Source organism: Eptatretus burgeri, unplaced genomic scaffold, assembly GCF_056783735.1.
Source record: "Eptatretus burgeri isolate ZD-2024b unplaced genomic scaffold, Ebu_testis_v1 Ebu_testis_scaffold_3153, whole genome shotgun sequence".
Lineage (NCBI taxonomy): Eukaryota > Metazoa > Chordata > Myxini > Myxiniformes > Myxinidae > Eptatretus > Eptatretus burgeri.
In genome coordinates this window covers 688,729-711,254 of record NW_028225101.1, presented here as the reverse complement: position 1 = coordinate 711,254, position 22,526 = coordinate 688,729, and the positions used below count along the sequence as shown (strand labels likewise).

At 46.9% G+C, this 22,526-nt stretch overlaps 1 protein-coding gene across 14 annotated transcripts in view; it reads right to left on the bottom strand.

Annotated features, from left to right (window-relative positions):
- LOC147006819 (CCR4-NOT transcription complex subunit 9-like) overlaps window positions 1-22,526 on the bottom strand; it is a 53,370-nt gene that overhangs the window by 25,765 nt on the left and 5,079 nt on the right. For 7 of the 14 annotated variants that reach the window (XM_085867806.1, XM_085867807.1, XM_085867805.1 and 4 more), the window contains 5 exons: window positions 16,458-16,573; window positions 15,868-15,977; window positions 13,615-13,724; window positions 10,861-10,959; window positions 1,851-2,011 (listed from right to left, as the gene is read on the bottom strand). In XM_085867806.1, the coding sequence (XP_085723932.1) occupies window positions 1,851-2,011; window positions 10,861-10,959; window positions 13,615-13,724; window positions 15,868-15,977; window positions 16,458-16,573 (596 nt within the window). Of the gene's footprint in view, window positions 1-1,461; window positions 2,012-5,202; window positions 5,295-10,860; window positions 10,960-13,614; window positions 13,725-15,867; window positions 15,978-16,457; window positions 16,574-22,526 lie in introns of those variants that run through there. The other 7 variants (XR_015054591.1, XR_015054592.1, XM_085867813.1 and 4 more) reach the window with 5 other exon arrangements.

The following is a 22,526-nucleotide window of genomic DNA, read 5'->3' as shown; positions in this document are numbered from 1 at the left end:
GCACGACGACGAAGCGAACTGGTGGAATGGTACCTTGAGATGAAGTGTGTGATCAACGCTCGGTGGATTTCAAAGTGAGAGACCCATCCAGCAAGAACTGTCTTCTTTCACGACGTCAATAAGCTCCAGAAAGTTCCAGAAGGAAGGAACTGTTCGCAATCTCGAGAAATCCGAGAGAACGAACACCGGGTGTGTCGAGGCGGCGACACGACCCGTCACTCAAAGTCCCAGGACATCCTCTCGTCGACGCTCACAAGTGCTCGGTCCTTCGCACACTCCTGTCTTTGGGACCCTGAGGCAGCACATGAAACGTTCTCAAACACACTCTCACACACACCAACTACTAGGCGAAGAAGTTTGGCGACGGGGTAGGAGGGTCACGTCCTTCAAGGCAGAGCACGTCTGGTCAGGTCACACCATTCCCCGGACGTCACTCAATCCGCTGGACAAGTTTCGGTGTGGCTTCACGGAGGACAACGTTCACAAACACAACTCTTGTAACATCCGGCATCTCAAGACGGCTGTTGAGGAGTGTGTGAGGAGGTGACACACACAACTTCTCCGTCGCTTGCCCGGCACGCCGTGCTCGCACCAAACAGGTCATTCGCGCCGTCCCACCATTGTTAAAGTTCCAAACACGAATCCCCCAAGTCTCTCCTTCCTGATGGACGGGCGATTGTTCATTTTGAATCTTGTTCGCCCTTTTCAAAATAAAACGTTAAAATAGCACCGAGAGTTTGGAAACAACCGACACCGTTAACCAATGAAATGTGTCTCTTCCTCGTACACTCCACGGATCTGACGAGGTACGTGAGCAGCAAGGCGCGAGCAGGTGAGAAAACGTTTCGTGCACAGGTACAGGTACAACGAACTGTTCCAACAAGCAGTTCCTCAAAAACGAACTTTCCTCTCGGTTTTAAAATAAAGTTTTTACTCGAAAGCGATCTTCTTCACGTGAACGAAGAGAGCACCTCGCTCACTGTGACTGGAAGCGACCAGGTCGAGAGGCTGTCACAAACACTCGTCATTTTTACTGGACAACGAGGTGTCGACGAAGCCGTTTCAAAATGAAATTTAAACTTTTCCAAACAAAATGTCGGCGTGACCAGAAATTGTGACGACTCTTCACACACCGCGTCACAATCGCCGCAGCAACAACGTGGTAACGATGACGAATACGAACATGTTACCCTCGTTTCAACACAAATCGGGACTTGGTGAACGGCACATCCACAACGGATGGGGAAAGGTGTTCACCTGAAATCGAGGTGCAAGGTTTCGGGTCGTCGCGTTCACCTGGAAGAGCGACGGAGGTGCTGCGGTGCGTCGGGACGGGGAAGCCGTGCTCCGCACCGTTCCCCGGGTACTCCGACCGTCCCTCCGTCGATTGGACGAGCGCGTACGACAAACAATGCGAAACCGTCACAATCGGAAAACAAATAATTATTTCAAAGCAACGCCTTTCATTTTCTCTCTTTATCTGATTAAAACATTTATCTGAACAATTGAAGGTTGTCACAGCAGAGGATCAGTAGTTCATTAACCAACTCTGAAAACTTGCACACCTTGGGAGGAATTCCAACTTTAAGGCCTTCTTGGCACCAGGACAAAAAAACACAAAAGGATGAAGAAGACAGAAGAACTACAAGAAGAGGGAATAAAAAAGGCTAAAAGACTTTTCAAAATATTAAACATGGCGTAAAAACAGGTGTTGGTGAAAGAAGTTCAAACCGTTAACAGAGTCATGTGATCGGCAATGGAGACACTTTGTTGGCTTCACAGAGTTAACTAAACTCCAAACTGGCACAAAAAGGTGGGCACAGCACTTTCATTCGTCCCGAATCACTGACCTGGCAAGGGGACACCATTGGGGTCCGTAACGACCCCTTCCTGCAAGTTTTTCATGAGCTTCGCCAGCAAAAGCTCTGAGGTCGCGTTGCCTTCCAAGAGCGTAGTGAAAGCGTTGTCCTTCATCTGCTGCGGTAGACATCGTCGCAATGCCTGTCGGGCCCTATGGGACAAGCCGGGTGTGTGAGAGACGGACGACGGACACGGGTCGTGCACGGTGAACCGTTTCAAGCAAACTGAGCGTCGAGCACATTCCCAAACAGAGCCATGTTTGCACCGGTCGTGAATAGTGCTGTTCGGGTTACAACAAATACATATTCGTGGCAAAAACATGTTGTTACCCGGACACTTTGTTCAAATAACTCACAACTTTTTCTCGAAAAATAAGTTTAAATTAACAAAAGTATTTTGTTTCCACAATTATACATTTCACTGTTAATATTACAGAACCTTTGTTTTAAAAATTCACAACTTAATAAATCCTTTTAAATCAGAAAATACAATAAAATGGAATTGATCAAATTATTAACAGCCTCCGCTTAATATTTGGTATCACGGACGTTGGACAAAACCACTGCAGTGAGGCACTTCCTGCAGCCATGAATGAGATTCCTCATCCTCTCCACTTGCAGGATGGCCCCCACTCTTCTTGTACAAACTGCTCCAGTTCTCCCAGATTTGAAGGGTACCTTCCCCCAACTGCTGTTTTCAGATCTCCCCACTGGTGATCAATGGGATTGAGATCTGGACTCATTGCTGCCCACTTCAGAACAGTCCTGTGTTTTATCTTGAACCATTCCTGGTGCTTTTTGAAGTGTGTTTGGGGTCACATTGTTCAACCCAGTGTGAGAAAGCTGATAGAGACACAGCTTTCTCACAATGAATGCAACATTGTGCTCCAAAATTCCTCCTTGGTAATCTTCTGATTTCGTGATGCCATGCACACACACACTCAAGGTACCCAGTCCCAGAGGCAGCACAGCAACCCCAAAACATCACTGAACCTCCTCCATGTTTGACTGTAGGGAAGGTGTTCTTTTATTTGAAGCGTTCATTTTGTTTTCTGTAAACATAGAGATGAAGTGCTTTTCCAAAAAGCTCTAATTTGGTCTCACCTGTCCACAGGACATTCTCCCAGAATGATTTTGGCTTGTTCAGGTGTGTTTTGGTAAACTCCGGTCGGGCTTTCTTACGTCTCTCTCCCAGTAGTGGGGTCCTCCTGGGTCTCCTCCCATGTGGAACCCCCTTCCATTGAGTTGGCGACGGATGGTGCGAGTTGAAACAGCCGTACCTTGTATCTGAAGGTCAGCTTGAATCTGTTTGGCAGTTGATCGAGGTACTTTCTCCACCATTCGAACAATCCGTCGCTGCAATCTTCGATCAAGTTTTCTCTTGCGGCCACGTCCAGGCAGGTTGGCTCCAATGCCGTGGGCCTTAAACTTCCTGATAACATTGTGTACGGTGGACACAGGAACATCAAGGTCTCTGGAGATGGACTTGTAGGCTTGAGGTTATCCATGCTTGGGTACAATCTTGTGTCTGACCTGCTCAGACAATTCTCTGGTTTCTTTTCTTTTCTCCGTGCTCATTGCGGTACACAAAGTGACACAAAACAGCAGAATGAGTCCACCTCTCCACTCAAACTGGTAGAATGAGTGATTTATAAATTGCAGGTGCCTGCAGCTCACCACAGGTGAGTTCAATTCCAAAGTGAAGGAGAATCACCTGCTTGAAACCTAATGATTTCTAACAGCTTCTAAAAGGTGCCAATAAGATTGTCCGGAACATTTTAGGATTTCTGAGTGAAATAAGCTGAGATTTAGTTGTTTTTTTCAGCTTTTTTTGTTTTGTTCCACAACAAGCCAAAGAAATACATTTGTGGAGAACAAAAGATTATTTAATTTCATCAATTTTCTGTAAGAAATGGTGGATTGTTTGAAAAAAAGTACCAGGGTGCCAATATTTTTGGCCGTGCCAGTCTCCGTGGAGATTTCTGGCAGGTGCAGCAACAGGTGAGATTTCAGCTTCAGGTAAGATTCTCATTCCTGAATGAACCCAATTTGACGTGACCGGACGCATGACACGTGAATGCTTTCGAAGGAACTTGAAAAGCCTGGTGTTGGTTTCGTGGTTCGGGTTGCTGGCTTGGGATCTTAGGGTCCTGAGTTGGAGCACCGTCGGCTGCCGAACTAACACCAGGTGGGGTCGACTCAGCCCGTCATCGTTCCGAGGTCGGCGAAATGAGTCCCGGTGTGCCGGTATAGGGGCACACAATCAGCGGCACAGCTGTGCCCCAACAAAATGACAGCTACCCGGCAGCCAAGCTGCCGTATGGTACGAAGAAGAGAGGAACTCGAACCTCCATCACATTTGATGTTTTTCACAATGCCTTTGCTCGACGTCGAAGCTGCGTGGACTCCACAGCAAATGTGGTGAACAACAACACAAAAAGCTTCTGAAGCAGAGCTTGTCTACCTGTGTGGAGCAAATATTCAACTGTCTGTAAAATCTAAAACGTGTCAAAAAATGCTTTTCACTTTCCTGGTTTGTCCTGATGTCTCTGGCGCTCTGTCTGAAGAGCAGGTTTGATGCTGCAAAGACCCTCGTCGTGAGGAATACACCGGGTGGTTTGCCTTTGCCATCCCAGTGGTGGTGAGAGAAGGCGTTTGTAATATAAGTCAGGATGCCTGCAACAACTCACCTCCTCTTCACGGAAAACACCGTGCCGTCTTCAACGTGCACCAAGAAATGCGAGCAGACGGGACGACCGGGACTTGACGTCCGTCCGAGGGACGGCACGCTGTGCGATGCAACGCCGTGCCGACGGAGCATCGTCCTGACAATTTGTGGCCAGGCCGAGGATCAAACCCAGACGAGACAGTTCAAAGGCAGGTGCGCCACACCTCCGCAGTCTGCCCATCCATCCATCGGGACCATACTCCGCACGGAGAGAGAGCGTCGGTGCTGCCGGAGCGGTCGCGATTGGGCACAATGCTGAACAGGCCGCCACTCCCGACGCAGGAGACTCGAACGGCTCGATCATCCGAGCAAGCCGGTGCTCATTTTGCCGGCCTCGGAAGGGAGATAGGCCGAGTCAACCCCACCTGGCATTAATTCAACGGACGACAGGATTTCAACTTCAACCTCGGATCCCAAGCCAACCGCCCTAACCATGAAGCCAACACCAGGCATAGTCGGCACAGTCCGGTCACGAGGTTTGTCCTGATGCATATCATTGGTCACGGATCATAAAAACTCCCTTTCAAACAGGTAAACGAGTGAAAGGTATCCACTTCCTGCCGGTTTTCCACTGCAGTGCAGACATATAAGACACCACAAGTTACTTATACTCACCGGGGATCGTCCGAAAGACGCATGTAGCACCTGAGCACAATAGTGATGCGACGAGGTGAAGGTTTTTTCAAAAGTGTCAGCACCATTTTCCCCTGAGTGCAAACAAATCATCATTGGTCGGTAAACTGAAACAGTTGCACAAGTGTATCCATCAATAAAATTACAAAGCATTGTATCCACGAACGTGCGTGGAACTTTGACGAGAAGCCAGGAAGTGTTCGGTGCTGCAGCCATTTGTTAAATTTACACCGGATAATACTGCTCGTCGTTTACCCTTCAAACAACAATCGATATAACAATGAGCGTGTTCGTCCATTGGTTGGATAGCAGGCCTGACTCCAACCACGATCGCAACCGAAACGTTAAAATAAAATCACACGGTTGCCGTGTCCGAGCTATGCCGAGCCAAATAAATCTTCGGAGCTGTCGTATTCACAGTGGTCATGCCCTCCCTATAAGTTTTCCCTGCAGTGTAAAACGACCAAAGCGACCGTTAAAAGGAAGAGGAAGAAGAAAATTGGTTTAGGCCGTGAGGGTTATTTATTGGCGCAATTAGGCTGCTCACGGTCAACTAAGAGTTGCAAATTCCACGGGGTTTCTGCATTTCTCGTGGGATTGCGAGTTGGACAGGCGACTGTGATGGGCCCGTGACACGCAGGAGCCATGCTGTTGCTGTTTCGATCGTAGTTCCTGGAAGCTCCGTCGGTATCGATTTTTTCCGCCATCAATGTGCGTATAAATAAACAAAGGGGTGATACCCCCTGGGTGCTCACCTGGCAGCGGCTGGATAAGATAACCAGGGAACCACCGGTCGGCATGGATGACCCACAAAAGATGTAATTGAGAAGAAAGTAAAAACCTATCGATTTATTTTAAATGCTGTGAACAACACTTGGTCCAAACACTGTGATTAATATGCCTGGTGTTGGCTTAATGAGTAGAGTGGTGGGCTTGGGATCCTAGGATCCTAGGATCATTCGATCCACCATTCGATCCACACCGAGGATCCACCATTCGATCCTAGGATCCCAAGAGTTCAAATCCCACTCAGCTGTTGAATTAATACCAGGTGGGGTTGACTCTGCCTGCCATCCTTCCGAGGTTGGCAAAATGAGTGCCAGCTTGCTGGTATCCTGTGTCGGAGTGGTGACCCATCCAGGGTCGTGCCCACTCGCCCAGGAGACTGCCGAGGCAGCAACAATGCTCTCCATGGAGTACGATCCCAATGGTGATGAAGGTTGTGGTGAAGTTTCATTGAAATTGTTTGTCCAGTTTCAGAGAAAAAAACAAAACAACCAAGAATTTACGGTTGTGGCCAAAAAAAGTTTAAATTAACAAAAGTATTTTGTTTCCACAATTATACATTTCACTGTTAATATTACAGAACCTTAGTTTTTGATTCACAACTTAATAAATCCTTTTAAATCAGAAAATACAATGAAATGGCATTGATAAAATTATTAACGCCCTCCACTTAATATTTGGTATCATGGCCTTTGGACAAAAACACTGCAGTGAAGCACTTCCTGTATCCAAGAATGAGATTCCTAATCCTCTCCACTTGCAGGATGGCCCCCACTCTTCTTGCACAAACTGCTCCAGTTCTCCCAGATTTGAAGGGTACCTTCTCCCAACTGCTGTTTTCAGATCTCCCCACTGGTGTTCAATGGGATTGAGATCTGGACTCATTGCTGCCCACTTCAGAACAGTCCTGTGTTTTATCTTGAACCATTCCTGGTGCTGTTTGAAGTGTGTTTGGGGTCATTGTTCAACCCAGTGTGAGAAGGATGACAGAGACACAGCTTTCTCAAACTGAGATGAACATTGTGCTCCAAAATTCCTCCTTGGTAATCTCCTGATTTCATGATGTCATGCACACACACACATTCAAGGTAACCAGTCCCAGAGGCAGCACAGCAACCCCAAAACATCACTGAACCTCCTCCATGTTTGACTGCAGGAAAGGAGTTCTTTTCTTTGAAGGATTGAATTTGTTTTCTGTAAACATAGAGATGATTTGCTTTACCAAAAAGCTCTAATTTGATCTCACCTGAAAACAGGACATTCTCCCAGAAGGATTTTGGCTTGTTCAGGTGTGTTTTGGTAAACTCCAGTCAGGCTTTCTTATTTCTCTCTCCCAGCAGTGGGGTCCTCCTGGGTCTCCTTCCATGGAACCCCCTTTCATGGAGTTAGCAACGGATGGTGTGAGTTGAAACTGTTACCTTGTGTCTGAAGGTCAGCTTGAATCTGTTTGGCAGTTGATCGAGGTGCTTCCTCCACCATACGAATAATTATCCTTCACTGCAATCTTCGACCAAGGTTTCTCTTGCGGCCACGTCCAGAGAGGTTGGCTGCAGTGCCATGGACCTTAAACTTCCTGATAACATTGTGTACATTGGACACAGGAACATCAAGGTCTCTGGAGATGGACGTATACCCTTGAGATTGTCCGTGCTTGGATACAATCTTGTGTTTGACCTCCTCAGACAATTCTCTGTTTTTTATTTCTTTTCTCCGTGCTCATTACGGCACACACAGTGACACAAAACAGCAGAATGAGTCCTTTTTACCACTCAAACTGGTTGAATAAGTGATTTTTATGTTGCAGGTACATGCAGCTCACCACAGGTGAGTTCAATTCCAAAGTCAAGGAGAATCACCTGGTTGAAATCTATTTCTAACAACTTCTAAAAGGTGCTAATAAGATTGTCCGGGACATTTTAGGATTTCTCTGTGGAATAAGCTGAGATTTCGTAATTTTTTTTCAGCTTGCTTTGTTTTGTTCCACTGGAAAGCAAATAAATACATCCAGTTTGTGGAAACCAAAATATTTTTTAATTTCAACAATTTTCTGGAAGATATGGTACAATATTTGAAAAAAAGTGCAAGGGTGCCAATATTTTTGGCCGTGACTGTATTTGCGGATGGACGGACGGACGGCGCGCCATTCCATCAGGTCCGTGGAGCTACGTTCCAAGTGAGCTAAAAACGATCCTGGTATATCGATATATCACCAGACCGTAGGTTTCTGTGATGTGGATGATAGGGGAGGGGAATGTTGAGGACTTTATACGTGGGGTAGGGGGACTGAGGAGTTGTGGTGGGTTTGGGGAGGAGGATTGTAGGCTTCGGGTATGGAGTGGGAGGGGGAGGTTGAGAGGTGGAGATTGAAGATGTGGAGTTTGGGAGGGGAAGTTGATGACTTGGGGTTTGTGAGGGGGGGTGGAAGCGAGTTCAGGAGGCGAGTTCCGTGTGTCCCTGTCAGTTAAATTAAATTATAAAACTGGAAAGTATCTCAAAATGCAAAGCCCGTCCACATCCGCTTTGTATTCAAACTAAACTTGATGAAAACGGCTGAAAAAAAAAAAGAGTTAAATTCATTAATTAGTTTTCTCCATATTGTAATATTAATGGTTTGTTGAAAATTTGATAACAGAAGTCCAAATGTTGATAAGGTTCATGTCCTCGACGGACAGACGGGCACATGCACACAAATCCCTATGTCTCCCTCTGCGTGCGTGGACAGGTTAGAAACCTCTATCACGTCATCAACTAAGAATAAACCAATGGAAAAAAAAAAGAACAATAACCAATTTCACTCTACATTCGATGAGAGATGTATGTTGAAGGGTGGCAGGTTCTCATTTGAGGAGTAGTCGCACACAAATTGGGTTACACCTCAAATCCCCAACTTGTTGAGGAAAGTATGACAGTGCTGGTTTTTACAAACCCTTATAACAGCTCTGTTCGATTGTTTCCACGATTTTACTCCTTTGTTCACAAAACAATGGCTTACAATGTCTTTTAATCTCAGATACTTATATTTGTAAGAATTTGATTCCGTAAAGGATGATTTTGTGGAACGTGCTGAGAAGGTTTTGTCCATCATGTTAAACAAAGGATATTTGGCTCATTGTTTGATCAGTTGTGAGAAAGTCTTTACACTCCATCATCACCTTTTGTTTAAGTATGTTTGGTTTTCGTGTGAACAAGTTCCCATTGCATTGCATTTGATTATAATAATAATTCACTGTTTTAGTGAGACAAATTATTCAAATCATGATATTGATTAAACATAAATATTAATATATATTTATAGATGGTATTAAATGATGAAGGTATTTTGATGAAAATACAATTAATAAAATACATTATAAATAAGCATTAACATAATTTGCCGGTGGTTGCTAGGATACGCAGTACCGCATGTTAAAATCGGTTGTCAATGACAGTTTGAATATTTGAATGACAGGTTTGAGTCTATGATGAGATGGAGGTGCTGTGTCATGGACGTGTCTGCAAGGTAAAGTGTTTATCACTTCATATATTATTACATAAAGTGATGTATGATTAAAGATATTAATATGTAGTTTTACTGTCGATAAAAGTAATAATGAAATAAGTTTGTATCAGGATATTGCATTGCTATATTGACTGTCTGTGTGGACACAACTTTGAGGTTGTAGGTCCAAATTGATGTTGAGTAATCTACTGATGTGGTGGACCTGCGATCGGGGTTGTGGACCCGCCGGTTGGAGACGTTCTGGGCTGAAAGGATCGAAACCTCGATGATAAACGATGCCCAGCTGATGATCCGGCAAGTTGGGAAATCAGTCAATTGTTTATAAGTTAAGGTTTTAACTTCAAATAAAATAACTTTTGTAAGTACTTACCAGGACATAATACAGTATACTGTGTGTGTGTGTGTGTGTGTTTTTTTATGTCCATCTTCCTTCTGGAGACTACGGTGCAGTGATTGGTCTTACCTTTGTTCCTTACTCCTCACGTCGATGTGCAGCCTGCCAGAGGGACTTCTTTCCCTCCAACTAGGACATCAAACAGGAAGTGTACCGCCACCTTATGTCATCCCCATCCTGACCAATGATCTTTATTACCCCCATTTACCCTTCCTAACCAACCCTTTTACTTGTTGGTGTTAGTGTTTCCTCCACCTCTGTCTCTCTCTCTTTCCTTCATGATTTTTTATTCCCTTGATGGTTGTGCTCAATCGTTGTCCTGCTACCCCACCATCAATATAACTTTGCTCTTCTATGTTCCTCACTGTTGTAGAAAAATAAATAAAGATCAATTTTTTTTTGTTTAGCGTGATCTAAGGCTCACAGTCAAACTGCCTCCATCCCCCCCCCATCGCCCCCCCATACACACGACTGTTAGATGAGACAAACAGCCACTGAGATTGGGAGAAGTGCGGTCACTTCCTGGGGGACTCTGGGTACCAGTGACGTCGCGACAAATGGACCTTTCATTTTCTACGGAGGAACTTCCTCCTCCCATTGGATGCCACCTTCACCAAAACTTCATCCTAAGAGCCTGTTAAGATCAAATTTCATTTTCTCGTCTCTGAGGGGATCGAGGAAAGGCAATCGGTGCAATGCAGGAGAAATTCTGAATCATTTTAGCTCGAGAACGAACTCATTACCAAAAAAAAGTTCGAGTCCGTCCAATTAATATCAAGCAAAGTTAATAAAACAAAAAATTCTGTTCAAAATCAATGCAAAGTAAGGGAGTTGGGGGTGCGAAAGGTGGATCAGTTGTACCATCGGATGATCTGACAAATGTCGGAACCACGGCTCGTAGGCCTTCCTTCGACACGTGATCGGTGCAGCAAGTTTTGAGTGAAGTTAAACGTGTACTTACGAGAGTCCCGGCAACATGTGAAAAGCGGTCATACGTCTGGCAAACGTACAGCAGGCCCACGTCGTCCATGAGAATCATTTGCAAAATAAATCCCGCCAGCTGACAAAACAAAACATGCAACCGAATCAGTCACCATATATTATGTATATATTGTTGTGGTTGACCAAATTCGCAAACCACCATTCAGGTCCCTTAGGTGAGATATCTCTGTAAGTACATGTGTAGTTAGGCCCAAACCCGTTGTTTAGAGGGAATAAATGTCATTCATGCGGGCTGCGACTCTTCAGGATAGCCGTTTTTCTTTTACTATCTTTATTTTGGACCAGCCGCCATTATTACCACCACCAACCACGTCTCAACAGCCATCACAACAACAACCACCAACCACAACGCCGCTTCACAACAACAACCACCAACCACAACGCCGCTTCACCACAACCGCCACGACCTTTACCGTCACAACTCGCCACCATCGCATCACCGTCATCTCACGCCACTCGTGGGCACCGATGCTGGACTCGTGCGGGGCGCGCACCGAGCAGCGTGTTCAAAAACATCACGGACTTTCCGCAGAAAAACGGATCAAAAACGACTCACGCCCACTTTTGTTCCGTCCAATCGGTGAGCGAGGGGCGATTTGGCCCCGCCTCCAGGGCGTTGGAGGGCAGTCGCTATATGCAAATTCATGGATCAAAAAGCATTCACGCCCACTTTTCCTCGGGCCAATGGGGAGCCAGGTGAAGGGTCGGAGGCAAAGGGTCAAGGGTGAAAGAGCAAAGCCACGGGGCTTATAAAAACGACTGCGTTCGTCAGTCGAGGAGAGTTCAGTTGGAAGTGAAGGAAGAGTTGAGTTGGAAGTTGAGAGTGGAGTGTGCGGAATTCAAGAGAGTCGTCGGTGGAGCTGGAAAGAAGTGGTACTAGTCGGAGTGAAGAGGACGGAGCTGTGGAGAGGTGACGGCGGCGAAGGCGGACGAGGGGGTGCTCGCGTCGGTGCCGGGAGCGGCACAGGGAGAGGCCAGCAACGCGACCGAGGTGGAGGAGGAGACGCTCGCCGCGGGACCCGAGACAGGGTTATATCCTCCTTTCCCCGAGCATCAGCAACCCCCTCCTGTTTCCCCCCGCGCTGAGATAGTGCGACAAAGGGGCCCCCTTCCCACCCCCTACCAGACACTGTCCGCGAGGCCCGCGGAGTTGAGGCACCACCGCCGCTCCGCGTCTCATCATCAGACGGGTCGGCCCGACACGGTCTCGGCCCCAGGCCCGCCTACCCCCTCATCCTGGAGGGTGGTTCTCTTTTCTTTTGCTTTGGGAATGTGTGTTGTCGGCGCCGTCTGTGAAGTAAAATTGTATAAGTGTTGCCGTGTGCCCGGTAGTCGGATAGATCTGCATTGTTGCATTTGCTTTTTGTGTAATATTGCATTGTCTTCTTCTTTTACATGTGCTTTTGGTGGAATTGTATATGTGTGCTTTCCGTTCATCGCGAAATAAATGTGCTTATTGTTGAACTGTTTTCCCGCTTCGCTTCGTCATTTCTTTCATTGAATCCCCATCTTGCTTCACGTAAAGGGTTGGTCGTGGGCTAAGACGCCCGATAATTAATCGAACCGTCGAGGTCGACGAATAACACCGCTCGGTTATCCCGATAGTACGGAACGGGTCGCTTAAGTGGCCCGTGTCCGAAGTCGACCTGCGGCGAGGTGCGATCGCCCGGTCTACCCTCCGTGTGGGTACTTAGGTAGGTCGAATTTGGCGAGCAACCCTATCCCACGCGGGGGCCGATTGGCACGATCGCGGTGAGACCGAAAGGTCCACCCGTGACTGGTTCCTGGCGTTAGTCCGAGAGGGTCACGACTGGATTGTCTGTCCGGTGGGCGACGTGCCGCGATTCGAGTTACGTGGCCGTCAGCACGCCGGCGGGCGCGAATCCGCAACAATATATACAGGGGTCTGCAAAAGTAGGTATACAGTCAGGACTATACTTTTATTCATTACTGTATACCTACTTTTCAGCCCCCTGTATATATTATACGCATGCATATAAGCAGTACGGATGCTTTGCTACAGATGTGAAATCCGGGTTAATTTAAATTTTATTTTCGGGAACGATCGAAGCAGCAGCCTGTTGCCTATACACCGCCCAGGCGAAGGGATGTATCCATAAGAACGTGTTGCACGTTTGGACCAAAATCGCCCTCAGGGTGAGTACTCTTCCATGGTACGAACAATCATGAAGATGACAAGAACGAGAATTGCTCTGCAACACACGTCCACGACCGATTTGATATTTTGGAACTGAAAAATTGAACGAAACGTCCTGAAACTCGAACTTCTTGTGTCACTTGCCATCATCAAGCCATGTACCAAGTTTCAGTTGAAGATGTCAAAGGGGATGGGGAAAAAAGTCTGAAAAAATAAACCACACTCAGGACGGATGGACCTCGAGAAAATCTGTCGTCCCTCCCCTCCGGTGAAACCGGAAGGGGACTAACAAGTTAATTATTTAATATTTATTAATCAGGATTGTTATAATGATTTCTGCGTAATGCTGTTTACTTTTATTCTACTGCATTGGACATGCTTCCTCAAACAAATCGATGAAGAAGCGATTATAATGGAGCTGAAACAACGAAAGCAAATTCGATAAGAACAGCAAGTAAAGCATGAAGCAAAGACCATGAAGGAAGCATCACTGAGTACCTTACATGATAAATCATACCAATGTTCCCCATTATCAAGAGACGTGCACGAACCTACCGTTTTCGACATTTCACAACCAAAGTCCATGATGCGCAAGCAAAGAGGGACGAGCTCTGTGTCAAGAAGGAAGCTGATCATGCTCCGTTCATGGGGCTTCACCAGAGCACCTAAACACAGGAATCAAAAGTGTTTCCATGACAACCAAAGATTAATACGACGTATAAATTACCATCATCGCCTACGCACAACAGTACAAGGAAAACATTGCACTCACTCAAACAATGATGATTAATTTAGGAAACTCTCTCCCAGTGATATACCAGAAGCACTCAATCAAAGGTTGTATTAAAGATAAAAAAAATAATAATAATAAAAGGAAAACTGATGTTCCAGGGGTTTTCAAAGTGTAAAACAAATCACACAAGTCCACCTGGATGTGAACCTGGTCAACACATTTTAATGTCTGCACTTTCACAATGCAGAGCATCTTTAAAGTTGTCTTTTTCGACTGCAGTGTTCTCCGAGGTCTGATAAAAAGCCCGATGGAAAATGTAAAGGGGCGAGCAAGAGGCCGGAAGTCAGAGGGGTGCAAGAGGCTGGAAGACAGAGGGGTGCAAGAGGCTGGAAGACAGAGGGGCGCAAGAGGCCGGAAGGCAGAGGGGCGCAAGAGGCTGGAAGACGGAGGGGCGCAAGAGGCTGGGAGACAGAGGGGCGCAAGAAGCCGGAAGAGAGAGGGGCGCAAGAGGCTGGAAGACAGAGGGGCGCAAGAGGCTGAGAGACAGAGGGGCGCAAGAGGCTGGAAGACGGAGGGGCGCAAGAGGCTGAGAGACAGAGGGGCGCAAGAAGCCGGAAGAGAGAGGGGCGCAAGAGGCTGGAAAGCAGAGAGGTGCAAGAGGCCGGAAGACAGAAGGGTGCAAGAGGCCGGAATCGAGAGGGCACAAAAGGCCGGAAGACAGAGGGGAACGAGAGACTGGAAAGCAGACGGGCGCAAGAGGCCGGAAGAGAGAGGGGCGCAAGAGGCCGGAAGAGAGAGGGGCGCAAGAGACTGGAAGACAGAGGGGCGCAAGAGGCCAGAAGAGAGAGGGGCACAAGAGACTGCAAGACAGAGGGGCGCAAGAGACTGCAAGACAGAGGGGCGCAAGACACTGGAAGACAGAGGGGAGCGAGAGACTGGAAGACAGAGGGGTGCAGGAGGCCGGAAGACAGAAGAGCGCAAGAGGCCGGAAGAGAGAGGGGCACAAGAGACTGCAAGACAGAGGGGCGCAAGAGACTGGAAGACAGAGGGGCGCAAGAGACTGGAAGACAGAGCGGAGCGAGAGACTGGAAGACAGAGGGGTGCAGGAGGCCGGAAGACAGAAGAGCGCAAGAGGCCGGAAGAGAGAGGGGCACAAGAGACTGCAAGACAGAGGGGCGCAAGAGACTGGAAGACAGAGGGGCGCAAGAGACTGGAAGACAGAGGGGAGCGAGAGGCTGGAAGGCAGAGGGGTGCAAGAGACTGGAAGACAGAGGGGCGCAAGAGACTGGAAGACAGAGGGGAGCGAGAGACTGGAAGACAGAGGGGCGCAAGACACTGGAAGACAGAGGGGAGCGAGAGACTGGAAGACAGAGGGGCACAAGACGCTGGAAGACAGAGGGGAGCGAGAGGCTGGAAGGCAAAGGGGCGCAAGAGGCTGGAAGACAGAGGGGAGTGAGAGACTGGAAGACAGAGGGGCGCAAGACAGATGGGCGCAGGAGGCCGGAAGACAGAAGGGCGCAAGAGGCCGGAAGAGAGAGGGGCGCAAGAGACTGCAAGACAGAGGGGCGCAAGAGGCCGGAAGACAGAGGGGCGCAAGAGACTGCAAGACAGAGGGGCGCAAGAGACTGGAAGACAGAGGGGCGCAAGACACTGGAAGACAGAGGGGAGCAAGACACTGGAAGACAGAGGGGAGCGAGATACTGGAAGACAGAGGGGCACAAGACGCTGGAAGACAGAGGGGAGCGAGAGGCTGGAAGGCAAAGGGGCGCAAGAGGCTGGAAGACAGAGGGGAGCGAGACACTGGAAGACAGAGGGGAGCGAGAGACTGGAAGACAGAGGAGAGCGAGAGACTGGAAGACAGAGGGGAGCGAGAAACTGGAAGACAGAGGGGACCGAGAGACTGGAAGACAGAGGGGCTCAAGACACTGGAAGATAGAGGGGAGTGAGAGACTGGAAGACAGAGGGGAGCGAAAGGCTGCAAGACAGAGGCGCGCAAGAGGCCGGAAGACAGAGGGCACCAGCCATTCGAAAGACCACTTGAGTTGAGAGCAAAACAAAGTGTCCATGAAACTTACCAATGACTCCTAAGGTTGCCAAACGCAAGAACTCAAAGGGTTTCGTTGTTTTCACGGTGTGAAGGAAAGGTAAAATAAACGAGAGCATTTCTGAGGAGACAAATTCGTCCCTGAAAAAAAAAAAGATACACAAATTACGTTCCAAATGAAAGCTTTCCCATTCCAAGGATTAAAAAAGAGGGAGAATTATCGAATATTAAAAAGCTTCAATTTTCATGTGAATAATACATCACAAGTATTTTTGAGATATATTTGAATGTAAATTGTGATGTTTCCTCGAAGAGGTCAAATTTTTAAAGGTGTTGATTGTCAGGATGAATTGAGGGTTTCTCGGTCACCCGTACCAGTCCTTGAGGCCATCCACCTGTCGAGAGTCAGGGGTGCCGAACACTTCATCATGGAACATCCTTCTGTTTAACAAATGCCTAACCTCAGGAATGCTGATCACTTTGTGACTATTCTCCTTTTTTTATGACAAAAAACAAAAAAAAAAAATCTACCCTCCCCCCCGACCCCATACCACCCACCAAGTTCCCTCTCCCACCCCCCAAGTAATACAAAAAGGCGAGAGGAGGAGCAATAGATCAAACCTGGTCTCCGGGTGTGCGGCAACACGTTGTAACAATGTCAGGACACCGCAAATACGGTTCGACTGACGAGCGGTCAGAGTTGGAGGGTTGAGCAAAGGGTAGACGTTCAGGATCTCCTGCAAAACACATTTCCAATGCATTGATGAGCGTCTGCTACACATTTCCTTCATATTCTGCACATGTACGCAATATCTGGGCATGAAGCAAGTAAAATGATTTTGGGATTGTCGGCAAAAGTCATGGGACACAGAATTATGTTTCTATATTTTGGCAATAACTGTTCAGTCAGACCACGACATTAGCAGGGGAGACTTTCCAGAAATATGCCGCAAATATCAAATTCGCAAATGCTGGGGGATTGTTTCAAAGGGAAAAAGGGGGATAGGTTCCCAGTAGTTTCAAAAGGTGAAAGCAAAAAATCCTGTGAAAAACCACTAATTTACAAAGAACAAAGCCGCGAATGTAGAAGGTCAGAAAAACCGTGAATACACGAATCACAGGGCTGCAAATGTAGAAGCAGGTCAGAAAAACCGTGAATACACGAATCCCATTGCTGCAAATGAAGAAGCAGGTTAGAAAAACCGTGAATACACGAATCACAGGACTGCAAATGTAGAAGCAGGTCAGAAAAACTGCGAATACACGAATCACAGGACTGCAAATGAAGAAGCAGGTTAGAAAAACCGTGAATACATGAATCACAGGACTGCAAATGAAGAAGCAGGTTAGAAAAACCGTGAATACACGAATCACAGGGCTGCAAATGTAGAAGCAGATCAGAAAAACCGTGAATACACGAATCACAGGACTGCAAATGTAGAAGCAGGTCAGAAAAACTGCGAATACACGAATCACAGGACTGCAAATGAAGAAGCAGGTTAGAAAAACCGTGAATACACGAATCACAGGCTGCAAATGTAGAAGCAGATCAGAAAAACCGTGAATACACGAATCACAGGGCTGCAAATGTAGGTCAGAAAAACCGCGAATACACGAATCACAGGGCTGCAAATGTCGAAGCAGGTCAGAAAAACCGCGAAGACGCGAATCACAGGGCTGCAAATGTAGAAGCAGGTCAGAAAAACCGCGAATGCACGAATCACAGGGCTGCAAATGCAGACGCAGGTCAGAAAAAAAAACACGAATACACAAATCACAGGGCTGTAAATGTAGAATCAGGTCAGAAAAACCGTGAATACACGAATCACAGGGCTGCAAATGTAGAAGCAGGTCAGAAAAACCGCGAATGCACGAATCACAGGGCTGCAAATGTAGACGCAGGTCAGAAAAACCGCGAATACATGAATCACAGGGCTGCAAATGTAGAATCAGGTCAGAAAACAGCGAATACACGAATCACAGGGCTGCAAATGTAGGTCAGAAAAACCGCGAATACACGAATCACAGGGCTGCAAATGTAGGTCAGAAAAACTGCGAATACACAAATCACAGGGCTGTAAATGTAGAATCAGGTCAGAAAAACCGTGAATACACGAATCACAGGACTGCAAATGTAGAAGCAGGTCAGAAAAACCGTGAATACACGAATCACAGGGCTGCAAATGTAGAAGCAGGTCAGAAAAAACACGAATACACGAATCACAAGACTGTAAATGTAGAATCAGGTCAGAAAAACCACGAATACACGAATCACAGGGCTGCAAATGTAGAAGCAGGTCAGAACCAGAGTTGGTGTCAAAGCCACCCAATGCTCGCCTGTTTATACATTTATCGTTTTTAAAAGACTCGTCTGATAATTAATATTTTTTTATAAAGCATTGCAGTGAAGTCTGATCCAAATAATTTTAAAGCAATATATGTATTTGTATATTGCAATCAGGAACAAGAGCGCAAGTGAGCACAATATACGCCCGAACAAGAAGGTATATACAGAATTATGCTACTCCATGGAAAACAGCATCCTGGTTGCCATGGCAACCACTTTAGATGATGAACGTATGTCACGACACACCGTCTCCACAGTCTGTACCTATGTACCAAATATGAAACGTGAAAGTTGTAAACTTTGGGAGTTAGAGTGCGGACAGGAACGGATGGAAAACAGCATCCTGGTTGCCATGGCAACCACTTTAGTGATACACTTGCTCCATTACATATATACATAGACTTTAGCATCACTGCTACCAACATACCACGTTGAATTGTTTATTTATTTTTACACACTTTGCCATCTCCACTATTTACATGTTTATTTATTTAAATGTACAATGGACACGTGCCATTTTTAAGATGCAGTTGGGGAGGAAAAGGAAGCCTCGTATCCTCGTTTTTGAATACTCACATTGACATGAACGTAACACAATGAAGATGTGGGAAGAAGAGAACACCCAAGTTGAAGTAAAACAGCTGGAATGAGAGTATAAACGTCGGACATGTTTGAATCAACTTGTTCCTGTTGCCAAATATGAACCAAACAATTCCACCTTTCTCGAGTTTCGATATTTCCTTCCAATTTTCAGCGCTGACCACGAGTTCCACTTCACCGGTGTGGAGTAAAAAACAATTTACAGGCAATGATTATGATGCAATCGAATGAGAACCATTCCAAACCAAGAGGTGTACTCCCAACTCGATTTAATTTTTTTTGGAAGGTGTAAGATCTGCGCAAATAACAAACAAAAAACAAATAATATCTGCAGGCGAACATGGTCACATGACATTGACTCGAACGGCACTCCGTGGAGTGCGTACCTCCGGCAGGCTGAACAGTTTACGTTTTGGAACCCACTCATAGGTGGGATCTGGATGCAGAGCTGAAACAAAATCGAATCGGCTTGTTCTTGTCGCCGAACCAACTCATCCACCTTGTTTTGTCATAACTCGTCCACAACTTTTTTCAAATATCTTGCTGTGTTATGTATCGTTTTTGTCCCGATCTCTCAATGGTGAAGAATCGTTTAACAAAAACATTGTTGTTTCCAGATCCGGATTCGGACCTTCACCAAAATCTAATCAATTCGTCGTCGTCACACAACCAATCTCCTGTCCACCAAATTTCATCCGAATCGGTCAACTTTTTAAGATATCCCATTCACGGACAGGGATGAAAAAAACCTCCACCCACCTTCGGTGGTGGAAGTAACAACAAGAGAGTTCATGGAACACCTCACCTCATGCAGTCTTGAGAAAAAGGAAGTGGGAAGGGTCTTTTCAACTCTCGCTTTGTATTTCCGAGCACGATCTATATTAGCTTTGTTTGTGAACTTTGAATGACAGGTACGATGGTAATCAGAGATGAAGCTGATGAGTCAACAAGGAAATCTAACACAGGTGGAGGCCATGCAGCCCATCATGCCTGTGCGAACACCACACCAACCCAAGATCCAAGAAAGAAAATGCCAACCCCAAAAAAGGTTTTAATTAATGAATGTAATTTTTGTTGTTGTTGTTGTAAATTTTTCTTAGTATTATTATTATTATGACTATTTTTTTTCTTTTCTTCCCCTCGGAGAGGGGGCATGGGCTTCGTAAAAAGCACATATCAACTACACAACCCCCCTTAACAAGACCCCCACCAACAGCACTCCGTACACAATCACCCATCAATACTCAAACTTCCGAAAAGTCTTATCTACATAATCGGTAAAGTCCAGAGCTGAACCTTCTGCCAACTCTTCTTGAATACAGTGTTCAAATATATAATCCAAATGAAATAAAATAAAAGGTTTAAAGACTGAAGAAAAAAACAATAAAAAAATATTGAATCCGAGGTTTAATGCCATTGACGCACCGTCTTTTACACCACCTGATTTAATAAGTTAAATTAGTTATTCGTGCGTATTGGTTGTATCCTTTATGATGTCCCGAGAAAGAGTAAGTTTCTTGTTTCGAATGATTTTGAATTTCAAGACCAACACACTTGCGCACTTGCATTACAGCGAGTGTGCGTGCACACTAACGATGAGACTCCGTACAATTTGTGGAAACCCAAGAAATCCCGGGGAGATATTATGACACTACTGGAGGTGAAGTGAAGTGGAGGTGTTATTGTGGGCCGGGGATCGGTGGTGAGGAACGACCGCCAGATGGAGCAGTAGGGCCGTCTCCCACAGAACACCCGGAATCGAAGGTCGTCACCCCGGATAACTCCAGAGTCAACGGGTCGCTTAAAGGACCGTGGTCGCCAATATTTCGACGGGGTGAGGTCGGGTCCACTTGTCTTTTCCAATTTACCTAAGTACTCACGCCATCTAACTACCGGGGAAGCCACACCATCGGCCGGCTTTGTCCGAACCGAGTCGCTGTCACCGACTCGGATCTGGCGTAACCGAGCGGAAATTACCAAAGCCGCGTCAGCCCAAATGACAATTTACGGCACAAACGGCCTCACTATTTCTCAAGCCCGCACCATGCCAAGGAACCAAGACGAAGCGGAAGACGCCATCCAGCACCAAGACGGAAGATGGCCAGCAGACCAGACGAGACGACACGACCCAGACGGATCGCAACTACAATTATTCAACCCCTCCTGCGAGGTGGGAGGGATCCGTCCTGAGTTAACTCTGCCTCCCATTGTACGGGTGGCGTGTCGGTGGCCCACCCCCCCCCCGGAAGAGGCTTTGTGTTTGTTTCTGGCCATCTGGCTTCCCATTGGCTGGAGTGCCTCGGCTTTGCTCGCTCTTCGTCCATTGGCTGGAGGAAACACTCCCTGCCCTTCTTCGGAGCGGAGCCTCGATCTGAGGAGATGGAGGCTTCGCCCACGCCTTCAGCCAAAAACACGTGGATAATGGAGTCGGTGTGCGAAGGTTTGGTTGGGTGGCGGAATGAAGCAGGGTGTTGTTGTTGAGGAATATTTATTAAAAAATAACAACAAAATAACTCGCAGCGCACACGTGAAATTCCCATTAGACACAGGGGATGGATTCTAACTGTACACATGTACCCAAAGAAATAATTAAACGTTGGGACTGCTGACTGTCTGTGTGCAAGAGGCTTCCAAATCCGTCACAGTATTACAACAACGAAGACTGCACAGATTTATGATCGGAAACCGAGGTTTTGAAGACATATATATATATATATATATATATATATATATATATATATATATATATATATATATATATATATATATATATATATATATATATATATATATATTGTTGCGAATTCGCGCCCGCCGGCGTGCGATCGGCCACGTGACTTGAATTCAGCCACGTGCCACCGGACGGACAATTCAGTCGTGACCCTCTGGGAACTATCGCCCGGAGCCAGTCACAGGTAGGCCTTTCGACCTCACCACAATCGTGCCAATTGGCCACCCGCGTAGGATGGGGTTGTTCGCCAAATTCGACCAACCTAAGTACCCACGCGGATGGTAAACCGGGCGATCGTACCTCGCCGCAGGTCAACTCCGGACACGAGCCGCTTGGGCGGCCCGATCCGTACTATCGGTATAACCGAGCGGTGTTATCGTCGGCCTCAACGGTTCCGATTAATTACCGGGCGTATTTAGCCCACCACGAACCCTTTACGTGGAACAAGATGGAGATTCAAACGAAGGAAAGGACGCAGCGAAACGGGGAACAATTCAACATAATGCACATTTATTACCCAGCCCACGAAAAGCACACATATACAGTCAAACAGTCAGAATGCACATATATAAATTTAAAACAAAAACAACAATGCAGAGCTACGGCCGAATACACGAACACACGGCAACACTTATACAGTTTTACTTCACAGACGGCGCCGACACACATTTACTCAAAAGCAAAGGAAAGAAGCCACCCTCATAGGCAAGGGGGCTGACGGGCCTGTAGGCCAATATTTGCGCGGGACCTGCAGGAGCGGCCAGGTCCGCGAGACCGGGGGGGGTCCTACCCGCGTCCTCGTGACGAGCCGCAAATGTGGCTGCCCGGCGGTGCCCCGACTTCGCGGGTTTCATTGGCACCGCTTGGAGTGGGGTGGGAACGAGGCCCCCTTGTTGCACTATCTCAGCGCGGGGGAAAATGGGGAATTGTTGATGCCCTGGGGGAGGAGAATGGCTGGCTGGTTTGGGTCCCGCGACGAGCGATCCCCCGCCGCGACCTCGTCCTTCTCGCC